Genomic DNA, 14,130 nt, shown 5'->3' with positions numbered 1-14,130 from the left:
GTTAATTTAGGTGTGCAAGGAAACATACATGTGAGCCCTATTTTGAACTGATAGACAATCCTTCAGTTTAATCATTATGTTCTAATCTGTAGAAAGAGTACTAATGCATAAACAGAAGGGCAACGATGCTTCCCTCTGCGATCTTTATGGAGGGATCTGTGGAACATAAGTGATATATTCATAAAGTAATACCAATTACAATAAAACTCTGAAATCAATAGCATGTACATGGGGAACATTTTATTTCTTCTCAGCTGAAAGTTTTGCATCCACCAAAAGCTGGGAAGGGCGTTCTCACAGCCACCTCATGTTCGCCTTCCCTGGACCCGCCGTCTCCGACACTTTGAAGGAAGCCTCTCCCCTGTGTCTGGCTGCTTCCCGTTACAGATGACTTTCAGGACACTGGAAAAGTCGAAGCTCTTGGAAACAATCTCCAGAAGGTCCTGATCATTCTCTGTGCCACTGATAAATTCTTTTAAAGACAATTCTCCTAGAAAATAATAAATGACCAATTAACAAGAAGCTTAGTCCATACCACTCGCTGGCTTATACAATATATTCACTGGTATTTTTATTGATAATCTTCTTTTGATATTCTTTCACTTCAACCAGACTCTCAATTCTTTGACTATCCTTGTTTAGGAAAGCATGCAATGGCAGGATGGCCAGTGAAAATAAAGATGATGAGTACAATTTATTTTTATTTTGAGTTGAGAACTTCAGGTAATGCCCCCGTGTTCACACATACATTTATATCTCGACACAGTATTGATTACTTGACCTTTTAATCTTGAAGATATGACCAAGTCATAAGAGCACGAAGATTGCAGATTTCTAAGATCAGGAGGAAATGTCTGTTTGCAAGACTGTTTTCAATACTCTTCTCTCTGAGGAAATAATTCTATGGACTGTCCAAAGCTGTGAGGAAGGGGAAACATTTATTCATTCCACATATGGTTATTGGTCTTAGTTCTCCTTTCCTTTTCTGATTTTTGATTCCTAATTTTATCACCTTGACTTAAGCCTGAGGCCTCCGATGACCAGTCCGGAGCTATAAAACTATCACCTCATACCCATGCGTACTGGCTGCCATGTTTTTTACTACCTTCATCCCACAAGACAATTTCAACTTTTTTGGGTGGGAGGGATGGGGTGGAATTCTCTGTTGATTTAAATCATTTGGATTGTGATTATGGGTGTATTCGAGTTGAGGAGTACAGATGCAGTTCCTGATTTCAAAGAGATTGTACCCAGTAGGGTTTAGCCAAACACAAATCAAGCACATTCGGTAGCTAGAGAATGTGCACCTGAGGCAGAAAGTCAGCAGGAATGGAAATCACGTGTTGTACTGTACTTGTACTTTTTAGTGGATAAAGACAAATCCCTAAAACACTACAAAAGTGATTCAAATATAAATAAGCCCAAATCACATTTTCACAAGATATCGTCCTTTTAGTTTCAATGGCAAAACAGTAAAATACGTTTTTTAGAGGGAAATCTAATCTTCGTTCCTGTTTTCTTTATGCCGAAGAAGCCTGTGGAAAACTCCAACTAACAGCGAGTAGGAATAGAGTCCCCTGTGTATCCTAGGGAGAGAGCAACCTGGAATGAACCGAAGCGAAGTAGAGAAAACGGAAAATAAAAAGGAGTGGTAAGCGTGTGGGAGGGTGGGGGGTACTGTAAATAACAAAAGAATAACCATCCTTTGCGAAAAGGAACCACAGCTGCTAAATCCCCGGCCCAAAAGCCCTTTCAGATTTCTAGGGGCTCAGCATGACCCAAGCTGAGAGGAGCGAGGGGAGTCGGGGGAGGGGAGGTGGGAAACTGAAGTCTGTTTTGACTGCTCAGTTACAACACCTTGTTGTCACTGCTGACAGTGAAAGGAGCTGTTTCTCAAGGCGCTGGGGGAAAGTCTCCGTGGTGCTGGAAAAGCAAGGCAGGTTACTGATGTGGAAATGAGAGAAAAGATGGAATTCCTTTTTTTTCGGAAATTTTTTTCTTGAGATATAATTGACATATAACACTGTATTAGTTTAAGGTGTGCAATGTAGTGATCTGATACGTGTATATACGGTGAAATGATCACCACATTAAGTTCAGTCAACATCCAACATCTCACATAGTTACAATTTTTTTCTTGTGATAAGAATTTTTAAGATCACTCTCTTAGCAACTTTTTAAAAGATGGAATTCTTCACTGGTGTTTTTTCACTTTCTTTAAAACACCTGTGAACTCTGCGTGTCATTTTTTTCATGTTACCTAACCGCTTGTCATAAAAAAATTCTCTTTTTCAAATTCAGCCAATTTCTACCTACAGCAACTTATAACATTTACTATTTCTATCTGAAGTTCTTACTTTTAAATTTTCTTTCCTCTTTTCCCTCTAGCACTTGGCATTCATCCGTTTATTCATCAAACATTTATCGAGCCCTAACTACAATTGTTTCCTTTACTGCAGGCTACCACTGGCACAGCCCACTCCAGTGTCATGATGTGGGCAGGGCTCAGAAAACCGATGCTGACGAATTGCTTTCCTTTATCTGCTGTTGTTAAACATTGCTTCCTAGTCCTCTTTAATTTGCCTGTGGATTTATGTACCCCCAAATTAAAAGGATGTTTTCTGGGTCTCCCTAGACTGGTTGCCTATGCCCGTCCAGGAGATTCCCACAAAAATATCTAGGAGCCTGCCCTGTAGTGCAGCGGTTAAGTTCGCACGCTCCACTTCGGCTGCCCTGGATGCTCAGCTGGGATCTCCGGCTTGAACCTACGCACCGCTCATCAAGCCACGCTGTGGCAGACATCCCACATATAAAATAGAGGAAGATGTTAGCTGGGGGCCAATCTCCCTCAGCAAAAAGGAGGATTGTCGGTGGATGTTAGCTCAGGGTTAATCTTCCTCAAAAAAGAAAAAAATCTACCAGCAAAAAGATAAAGTCGGTAAGAGACGATTGAGCTGGAGATCACGAGACTCAGAAGGACCTAAAGAGACTTTTGAGTTCTTATTATTTTGTTTTATATTTAAAGACACACTTCAGTTTTTGTAGCCTGTAATTCAGGAATTGCACAATTTTATGTTCGTATGTTGAAATATACATACGCATATAACTTATATCTACGTCATTTAGGGCTGTTTGCTGTGCTGGGGGACACATTCTCTGCTCCTGGGGACCCTGAAGCTCAGTGTTCGGGTGCTCTTCCATCTCATTACCAATTTCAGCAGTTTCGTTGGTGACAGGCAGCTACCCATGAATACTTTCTTTAGTCCTCTTTTTGCAATCTGGTTATCTTGTTGCTATTCCTGGATCATGTATTTCTTCCCATTAACGTTTTACATAGCTTTTATAATAAAACAAAAAGTCACTCCCCAACCCCGTCCCCCCCAAAAAGGCCAACTTTTACCGTGTATACCCACGTTAGCATTTTTGCTCTAAAGAAGTCAGCCTGGCTTTAAAAGAAGTAAAACTGTGTAAAGAACTTTTTAAAAAATTATTCTTAATTAGGACTTTGTGAAGAATTGTGCTGGGGCTGAGAAATTACCAGAGATGGGAAGGGGCAGACTCAGGAGACAAGAATCAACACGTTTTCACAGGCGGATGCTAGTGACGGTGTTCACGACACCAGTTCTGTGCTCGTTAGCAAGGTGGCAGCAGAGGCATTTCGCAGCATTTTATAGCAGAGCTTAAGCGCAGCAGTTTCTTCTCTTATCCGAGGAAACTCCATTCCCTCCGATCTCCTGATGGGTCCCAGTTTTCCCAGTTTGATTCACTGTGACCCTCGTGGCTTCCCGCAACGTTCCAGTTTAAAGCACTGGTCTTTCTGGTTAGTCACTCAATAAAACGTCTTCCTTTATGTTCTGTCGCTGTTTTCTTTTACTCAGTCTCTTTCATTTCCTCTTTGGCCTCCTTCTGTCTCTTTTCACTTTCATGGGTTATTATTATGAGCCACTTAGTGCTCCCTGTCTCCGCGCTATTCGGCGTTATGTCAAACTCGCCTGGATACTTTCTGCACTCGAGGCTGTGAACAGCACTATAAATCTTCCTAAATCAAATTGGGAATGACTCCTTAGCGACGCACGCTGGAACGTGGATTGCTATGCTTCCCCTAGTAGCGGCTGCAGGCTTACATGCTTAGTCGTTTATCCTGACTGGTCTGGCTGTCCTCTCTGTTTGCGTTCTTCAATAATAATGAATGTTTAGCTTCAATTTTCTGTCTTTGTGATTCTCTTCAAGCTCTCCTTCCTGGATGCTTTTGTTCATAATATAAAAATAAAACTAACTTGTATATAACAATATTACATGCTCATGGTAAAAATTCGAACAGTAGAGAAAGGGGTAATGAAAAAAAAGAACCCCCTTTAACCTCTCTCTGGCTCCCCAGTTCCGCTTTCCATTGGTAATGAACTCTTGCTAATCAATCTGTATTTCTAGTTTATGAAGTTTGCAATGCTTATGCATATATATGTTCATTTCCAAAATAGTCTTCCAGATGCCTTTCTTCCTACAGATAGCATTGTGTATTTTGCTTGTGTCTTCATTTCTTCCGTTGCTTTTCATATGACATCCTCTTATCAATTTTCTCGTCATTTTACAACTATTTATAGAGCATGTGCCAGGAAGTGTGGGAGCACTGGAAATACCAAAGGACATAAACAGAAATAGTTCTTGCCCTCGTGGAGCTTATAGCTCTGCATCTTTTTATTTTCCCAGCATTAATCTCATACGTCTCTTTTGGTTAATCTAACTTTGATTGGCTAAGTACTTCATAGCTGTTGTATATTTTTCTGTCCCAACAGATTTGAAGTTAGTCATTCTTTTGCAAATAATTTGCAGTCAAATGGGATTTTCATGTATATTCCTGAAGTTTTTTTGGTTGCATCTTGTGCTGTGATCTTCTTTACCTTTGGTTTCAATATTCATTGGATCATCAGGTACCTAGGGTGTGCTTGCTTTTATTTTGAGAAATCAAAAGCAGTATATGTTGGCACATAGCCAACATTATTCTGGTATACTTAATGGAACATCTCTATTCTACCAACACTGATGTTTTGATAACAATGATAATAAGCAATTTAAAAATCAAATTTGAGGTATATATACTTAGGTTTGTACAAATGTGAATAGACATCCTCCCCTTTGGAGCTAACTTCCCCTTTACGTGAGTGAAGCACTTTATTCTCCTCTGTCAAATATTGGCAAGATCCTTTTACACTTCTGCAAATATCAACCTTCTACGTCTTCATTTCCGTTTCTTCCTTGTCCTCTGGTGCACTGGGCTGTCTCTGTCTAACGGTATCATTTTAGCATCTTTTTCTTGATACATGGAATGACTCAGCTGTCTCTTGATGCGACAATATAATAGCCTCCAATAATTTCCACATAAAAGCAAATCCTATCAGTTTTACCTCTCTGTATGCATTTGCGAAGAAACAGTGGGTCATTGCTGTTCTAAAGTGCAACTATCTTATTTGATATCTTCATTTGGTAAAAGCCAAAGATGTATTTTTTTCTTGAAATACAAGTTTTTGTATCAGAGGAAATGAATTGTGTAGTTGGTTCTCTAAGCTATGCTAGAAACCGTAAGGCGTCCATCTCTTCTGATGTATTCTTCCAGGTCAAAGAGCCCCTTTCCCTAACCGTAGGCAACCTCAGGACTGCCTGAGGACACCTGCACTCTTCCAGAATCACATCCTTTTTCGTCCCAGCTCTTTCTATTTCTAGGCCCCTTCCAACCACATTCTCCATTTCATTGGTTACTTATACTTTCTTCTTGAGGAACCTGCTTAGATAGTAAACAAAGAGCCCTGCATCATTACCTTGTTTTCTGGAACACATTATCCATTCCATCAAACTAATGGAAACCGAGCCTCTTCTTAAGGATGCCAAGATCCTCAGACCTCTCCAAGCGGGTCATTTTTTCTATCCCCCCACTCCCAGCACTAAAAGCAGGATCCATAGACATTTTCAAACATTCTTGACCTGCCCTTTTGCAAATCACTGTATATACTAAGTCTTAAACATTCGTGACGTCTCATCTACTTCCAGAACATTCCTCCTTTGATCAATGATTTCAGCCCAGGCTGAAAGGGTTTATCCTCTCTACTCCAATCCTTGTCATCCTGCAGCACATTTAAGATTAAAAATTAAAACAAAACAGAACAAAACCTACAGCATTTCTCCTATTTGAGGATCACCATTTTTGGTTGCTTGTTCCAAATAATTGGCCTCACAAGATCTGCCACTATCCATTTCTCTGGTCCTCTTCTAGCTTCACTTAGCTTCTATATCAACTCTGGCTAGTCTGAATCTGTTCCTTGCAAGCTTTCACATGAACTGATTTATTTTATTCTCAATCCATATGGACCCAAATATGAATGATTACACGACTTTCGTCTCAGTAAACTAGTAAGTGAGCATACTGACTTGAGATTGAGATGAAGCAGATCCAGGACGGGGTCCTTAAGAGGAAGATTTATGCTATTGGTATATTTTCCAAATTTCTTTTCTGAGAATTATACTCTTGTCCAGTTGTTTGGCTTGTTCATAATGGTGATTTCATTTGAACTCCCTCCCAGCCTCCTCACCATGACATCCTGCTGTCTAAGCAGCCACGTTTGACTGGCGCAAATTGCCACACTCAACATGTGGCTCTACTGCCCTCTAGTGTCCACTAGAAGAAGTGACCCAAGGTGGGCAGGTTGACTGGAGGAAGTTACTTTGGATTAATTACAACCATGCTGGAATCCCAATACCTAGTATCGGTCTTTTTTTTTTTTTCTTTTAAAATATTTCTTACTAACATCTTATTTTCCACAATGCCAAGCTTTCCGTTTTTCAAGGACCATTCCTGGATATGCTGCTTCAGTCTCAAGTCAATATGTTCACCTACCAGTTTACTGACATCAAAGCCATTTGGTGTAAGCACTTGTCCCTTCTCTTGGAATGTCTGTTACTCTGCTTTTTACTCCTGCCTCTGAAGAAGTGCACCTTCTCTGAGCTAAAGAGGAACTCAGATTTTAGGGTAGAAAGAGCAGATGGAGAAATGAGCAGAAAGAGTACAAATGTAGTAAAGGTAGAAAGAGCAGAAATAGAGGGAAGTATGGACAACTCTTTCCAGAAATGTATAGGCAAAGGGAAGGAAAAAAATCTGAGAGTAGAAGATAGTGTAACTGAAGGAATGACTTCTACAGTGGGGAAAACTTAAGTTTATTCCTAAATTGATGAGAAATTTCCAGTGCAAAGGAATTAATTACTAGAACATATCCCACAGACAGCAGGATGGCCTTCATCTCATATTCTCCCAGTTTTCTTTTATCTCCCTTCAATCTTCTTCATAGATCCCAAAGTGTCAAGCGCCATGTGTTGAATATAAATACGGTCAATAAATATTTACTCAATAGAGTTTTACTGAATGGGGAACATTGGACCAGTCAAATTATGAAGCCCAAATCATGTCACAGCTCGGGTTCTCTTGAAAGGTTCATGGTTTTGTCTAAATGGCCCTCCATCCCCGCCAACCTCCATCTCCTACTTTGTGAGAAAAATGAGGCAGAGGAGAGCAGCTGCCTCACCATCATTGTTCACATCGATCTTGTGAAACACCAAGTTGGTGAATTCTTCAGGACTCAGAGTTTGCTGGCCGTTGAGGGCTTGGACAGCCTGCAGAGAGAAAGCAAATCAGAGAGTTCAACTTTGCTGGAAGCAAGTACAGTTTGTGACATTTCTACCCCAATGTGACAGAGTTTTGGGACATGTTCATGTCAGTTTTACTATCCAATCTGTTTTAGTTATTAAAAATAAATTAGACGATTGTATGTCAGTTTGGGTAATGAGATTTGGAAATTAAATTAACCAAATACAGTCTGAAGTTTTATTTTATGCAGCACGGAGAGATCCATTCAACATATTAAGTCACAAAAGATGCAAAAAGCTCATGGCAGAGAAATTGTGGTAGTCACTGTCATAAGAATTCTGGATTCAGAAAATAGACAATGTTCTCAGTTTCGGACCGATTACCTTCCGTCTTGCGGTTGAACATGAAAGAATGCTCTGTGAGCATCTAAGTTTCCTTCTGCTTCTGCCACTGGAGGCCCTGGTCCTTCATGCCTTTTTGTAGAATGATCGACTGGGAAGCCAGCTATGCACGCCTTGGAAGAATCCTGTATTTCTCTCACATCCTGCCAGCACATTTTCATCATAAAAGCTCTCAGCGGACCCAAGGGAAATGATATTTCCAGTTTTCCTAGAGGGAAGATTTAACAACTCTCTCCCTTCCCCCCACCAGGTGATTAAATTTAATGACCCATATTTGACATAGAAATTCATAATAAAATGAAACAGAGAAAGAGAGAGAGAGGGGGGAACGAGTCATCTGGGGTTTGGAACATAACTATCTCGATTGAACATGAAGGGACTTCAGAAAACCTGCTGGCAACGTACTTCAATCAGGGGGCACGGTCTTAAATCTGACCCTTTAGTGGCTTCTCAAGCGTTGCTAATCCTGAATCCAGGATTATTCATAACAAACAGTCATAAAGCACCACTCTTGGCCTCAGCAAGCCGAGATCTCACAGTTAATATAGGGTAATACTGAGAGTAATGGTTACATACATGTAGTATCCTATTCCATGAAGGTTTTTAGGGTTTCTCAGTGTTTTGGCAGAGGCCCCCAAAGCCTAGAAAGTTTGGCAAAGCATCCGGTATTTCCACATCTTGCAGTGATACTAGACCACGTGTATAAGTCGTAATAAAAGATCATGAAAATTTCTCGGATTTGTCCATCACCCATCTCCTGGGAATGTAAGTGAGCATGAAGGACTGATGGAGGCCTGAGGGATAACATTTTTGGAGGGAGTCCTCAGAGTGTCTGTATTTTCCCTCTTACTACAGGAGAAGCATGGTGAGAGGTGGGCAAGGAGGCGTGTTCTGTTTCCTTTTTTCCTTCCTCATTAGCATATCTGCTCTTTCTTCCCACATTTCGCTAAGCCCTTCTCTGCGCTTTCTGTGAGAAGCAACAGGGGGAGAAGGGAGAGAAAGGGGAGCTGGAGAGCTCGCACTAGGCAGGCCTGGGTTATCTGGTTTCAGGGCTCTCTGGATGGCAGATGGGTGAAGTCCACGCTTCCTCTGAGGCGCCCCACCCCCACTTCATTACTGAGACTCTCTCCTGCTATTCCCCAGGCAGGAATCACGTATTTTGATTCCAGCTGATCCCTTGAGGATCCTTTTACAGGCTCCAGGTCTGGGTTTCTCAATATTTGCACAATTGACATTTTGGACTAGACAGTTCTTTCTTGTCCAGGTTTGTCTTGTGCACTGTAGAATGTTTAGCAGCATCCCTGGTATCTAAACAATGGAGAGCAGTAACACCACACTCTCCCTAACTCCCCAGGGGACAACCAGAATGTCCCCTGGGGCAGGAGGAGTGCATATCACTACTGGTTGAGAACCATTTCCAGTTCTACCAACCTCCAGTTTTCTTCTTCTGAGATTCCCTCACCTTTCCAGGTGGCTCAGCTGGACAAGATCCAAGATAACTCTGCCAGCTTCTTCTCACAGTGGTCTGTGTCTGATCCATGGAAAACACCCTCACATCCTTTGCTCCAGGAAATTCTAGGAATGCAGACTTCCTAAGCTTCATCTCCCTACTCTGCTGCCATTGTCTGCTTCTTCCAGTTTCTCAGGTGTGACTCGAACACTGGAACGTGGGTTTCCTAAACTGCAGGATGCCTTCACAGCTCAGTGGTCTCCTCAAATCCCCACGCTATTGACTCAAGGGTTCTTACCTATGAAATCCTCTCCAATAATGCTTCTCAAAAACCCTCCTCTTGACCATTTATACCCTTGAAGTGAGATTAAAATGTAACTACTTCCTTTGTAAATTCTGCCTATCTTCATTCTAGTGCTTCCTTCATATCTCTCGACACCTGGGCTGAATTCCACTAGAACTTCCTCTTATCATGTGTTGAGAGAACTTATATTTTACAGTATGTATTATCCTTTACCCTGCTGTTTTTTGACTTGCCATTATATAGACATGTTCATAGAGCACTTATAGTTTAATAAGTACATATTCCATGGCATTCACTTACTTAAACATTTCCCTTTTTACAGTTGTTTTTTGTTTTTACTATCTTAAGCGATTCTGTGATGTAAATTGTAAAACTTTTATCTTTGACATTAATGATTGCTTTTTCTAAGCAAAAGTACTGTTGACTCTCAACTGAAAATAAACATTTACCACTGCAGATCACCAAATTTTCAGGAATGTAATACCTGCTGACACCCACTCCTCGGTGAGAAATGGTGCCCTGGCCAGAATTATGTCTTATTGCTTTTAATCTTTATTAATTTAACTAGAGACAAATAGTATCCAATTATTAAATGAATTTCTGCTCTGTGCTTTTATTATTTCAGTTTCCCTTCTTTCTTTTTGTTCTCTTTCTAAACACTTTAAGGAAAAACTCAATAAGCTCCTTGCTAATTTTCTCTCCTTGACTCACTAACTTCAGCTGTATATTTTACCTAATGAAAATCTATGTAAACAGTCCTGTAAGGTTTAGACAAAATCACTCTTATCCTTTTGTTCTTGCTGAGCCTTTTGACATGCTGGTGAATCTTTTCGCTCCCCAAAATGGATAACATATAGGCAAAATTTTGTCCTCAGTCTCAAGGTCTTCAAGGGTTCCTGAAGGTGATAGAACCATAAATCTCAAGATAAGAACCCCTGCTCTGAATTCTGCTTTGGAGGCCCCCCTAATATTTGTGCTGTGTCACATATTAAATATTTTTAAAACAAGCTTGAGTATATTTATTTAAGAGAATATTTTAAAATTTACATGGGGTTGGGCACTCTCTATAGAATATTTTAGATTCCTAATTTTGTGTTGCAACACATAAAATGTATACAGAATTTCTGAACTTTAATGCTTACAAAGTTCAATTGTAAAGTTCATCCTAGTACTTGGTTTTGTGAATGGTCTTTGTGATATTAAGTGGTAGCAACATGAATGTCATCATACCCCTGAATCCTTTCCATATGTGGGTAACTCCACATTTGCTAAACAGCTTTGAATTTTAACAGCTTCATCCGTTTATTAAGATTATTAATTATAATTGTAGCTCCACCTATTTATTTTTTTCTTGCATTTTTGCTAACATTTCTACTAAGTATTATGTTTGTAACTCAGTTCCTTCGCCTATAAAAGAAAGAATTTGGACCAGACCATTTCTAAGTGACTGATTCTAACTCTCTTTGATTCTGTTACAAATTCAGTGCATTGTATTTATAATGCTTATTTTACTACATATCTTCATTTAGGTGCAGTGTCCCACTTAACCTTTTTCTTTTTCTTTTTAGTGAGGAAGATTGTCCCTGAGCTAACATCCGTGCCAATCTTCCTCTACTTTATATGTGGGACACTCCCACAGCATGGTTTGATGAGTGGTGTGTAGGTCTATGCCCGGGACCTGACCCCACAAACTCTGGGCTGCTGAAGTGGAGCAGGAGAACTTAACCACTAGGTCACCAGGCCAGCCTCTCACTTAATCATGCTTTTACTCTGGGATCCTTTTTATCGCATTCTATGATAATACCTATCCCACTCCATTGGCAGAGAGTGGGAGGAGATTTATAAAGGCACTTATTGAACTTTAGAGATAGACAGGATCTAAGATCCCTGAGCCATCTATTAGAACCACTTTAGTTCAGCTCCTGGAAAGGGTAGTCTTCAGTACCTTCATTGTTAGTCCATATCTCTTGCTATATAAACCATCTTGTATTTTAGCTGTTCCTGCAAGACTTTCTGCACCAAGGCAGAGAAAAAGATAAGTTATTTTGGAACATCATGTTTATTTCATTTTTCATCTCAATACTCTGCTAAATTTGTGAGTTTCAGAGTGGACTGCACTGAGAAGAAAATGCGGCTTTGCAGTTGCAGCCTCAGTGACCAATAGGACTGTGTAACTTACACTCTTCAGCAATTCCAAGTGTGAACCCAAGAATAGCCAACCACATAGAGAACTGTGACCAACCCCATGGGGAGGAAAATTGAATTAACTACATCATGTCCTGCAAAGGATACTTCACTACTTCACTTACCATGAAGATGTTCAGTAGTTCCTTTCTGTCAATAGAACCATTTCCATCAGCATCATACAGCTTAAAATACCATTTTAATTTTTGCTCCACTTTTCCTCGTACAACTAGATTTATAGCAGCAATAAACTCTAAAAAGTCAATAAATCCATCCTATGGAAAGGAATGTGGAAAGGGAAATAAATATTTAAGACGAACAATTGTTTTATATTTCAGAAGTCATCATTCATGAGCAGGACCTTAAGGAAAATTTAATGCAACCCACAAGATTTCAGCACAGAAATTTTTCCTGGTGCTTCATTAAAAAAATACATGGGTGACATGTAGAGAAATGAGTAACTTTAAATATATAAGTAAGTGTCTTTTTAGAGAAAATATCTACTTCTTATGCCAAAAGAAAAAAAGTTTGGAAATGACATGATGACACGATGGAAGGCTGAGTCCTCAACACTGAGCACCCTATAGTGGTTATCTTTTCCTGAATATCTTCAAGTTTTGTCCTCAACTCAGGAAGAAGCAGGTGCCAGTTTTTAATAGAAGGGAAACATATCAAGTAGCTAAATTCTGTACTCCTTTTTAGAGAATGTGGTTGATCTTTTTGGACCACTGAACTCCAAGATTCCTTTCAAGTGCATCATTTTCAGTATGAATCAAAATTTATCAGTCTCTTTTTTTATAAAAATTTTGCCATATTAGTCAATCTTAGGAAAGATTGTTTAAGGGTTACAAGCTTAGGTATTTCCTCTCATCCTGTTTTACATTGGTGAAAGGTTCTCAGCTGAAATAGAAACAGTCTGTGTCATTCTTAAGAACCATACACTTCAAGCCTGGCTCAGCCAAACGCTCAACTACCTTAAAAAAGGTGGTCGACTCTAGGGAGCATGTGACTTGCTCTCTGCTATTTTCCTGTAGGAGTTCAGATGCCAATGGTATATCCAGCCCAAGAAAACATGCTGTCAGCTGCATTCTCCTTGGAACATTTGGGATGTCAAGTTCTATTTACAAAGCAGAATGTGACATAAAGTACCCCTTTCCCTTGGAAATAAAGGGCTTTAGACTTATTCATCTGTAAAGTGATATGTGTTTGCGAGTCTCAAGCTTTTGTGTCTAGTTCCACCAGGTCTATAAGAAAATCACCAGTCTATGAGACTGTCTGTGAGAGAGGGCTATGAGAAATCACCAGCAGTTCTGGATCTGAAGCAATGCCTATTTGGCTGGTTAATGGCTTTTTTTTTTTTTTTAAAGACAACCACAACATCTCAGTTATTGGAAGCCAATGTGCTAATCACTATAGCATTGTCTTTAAAATGAATTACTCTTTTTAATTTTCTACATTGTGGATGTTTTACCTTTATAGTCAGAAAAAAAATGAAGAAAATATTTAAAAATCATTTCACTACATTTGGGTATTCAATTTTTACATTTTACAACTCAGGCATCTTTATCCCATCAATAACTTTAATACTTCTTCTAAGAGATAAGACTTCTGCTAACAGATGGAGTCGGGTCGAATGGGTCTCTTAGAGGAAGTTTGCTTAAGTATACAAAACACAAGTGATCTTACCTTTTCTCCATCTGCCTTTCCTATTGCTAGCTGCCACTTTACCTTATTAATCCCTAGCAGAACTATGGCTGAGACAAGGGGAAAATCTTATTATGGAGCTGAAATTTATTTAAGATGACATCAAGATATATATCTCCATTTCTCAACAAATTAAAAGTAAAAATACCATATGATCCAGCTATTCTACTTCTGAGTATTTATCCAAAGAAGATGAAAATACTAACTCAGAAAGATGCAAGCACCCCGATATTCATTGCAGCATTATTCACAATAGCCAAGATTTTGAAGCAACCTAAGTGCCCACCAATGGATGAATGGATAAAGAAGATGTGACATATATATATATATATATATACATAATGGAATACTACAATACAGCCACAAAAAAAGACAAAATTGCACCGTTTTCGACAACATGAATGGATCTTTAAAGTATTAAGCTAAGCAAAATAAGTCAGGCGGAGAAAGACAATTA

The 14,130-nt window shown here is 39.5% G+C and overlaps 1 protein-coding gene across 1 annotated transcript in view; it reads right to left on the bottom strand.

Moving 5' to 3' along the window:
• Positions 1 to 225: 225 nt before the first annotated feature.
• The window catches only part of GUCA1C (guanylate cyclase activator 1C), a 29,027-nt gene continuing 15,122 nt past the window's right edge, over positions 226 to 14,130 (bottom strand). Inside the window, exons 2-4 of the mRNA XM_001501669.3 lie at positions 12,095 to 12,244; positions 7,569 to 7,656; positions 226 to 490 (exon numbers count right to left, since the gene is read on the bottom strand). Of these exons, the coding sequence (XP_001501719.2) occupies positions 306 to 490; positions 7,569 to 7,656; positions 12,095 to 12,244 (423 nt within the window). The 3' untranslated portion in view covers positions 226 to 305. The remainder of the gene's footprint in view (positions 491 to 7,568; positions 7,657 to 12,094; positions 12,245 to 14,130) is intronic.

The sequence above is a fragment of the Equus caballus genome, chromosome 19 (genome assembly GCF_041296265.1).
Source record: "Equus caballus isolate H_3958 breed thoroughbred chromosome 19, TB-T2T, whole genome shotgun sequence".
Taxonomy (NCBI): domain Eukaryota; kingdom Metazoa; phylum Chordata; class Mammalia; order Perissodactyla; family Equidae; genus Equus; species Equus caballus.
The sequence above is the reverse complement of the archived record's forward strand: the minus strand, read 5'-3'. Positions and strand labels throughout refer to the sequence as shown.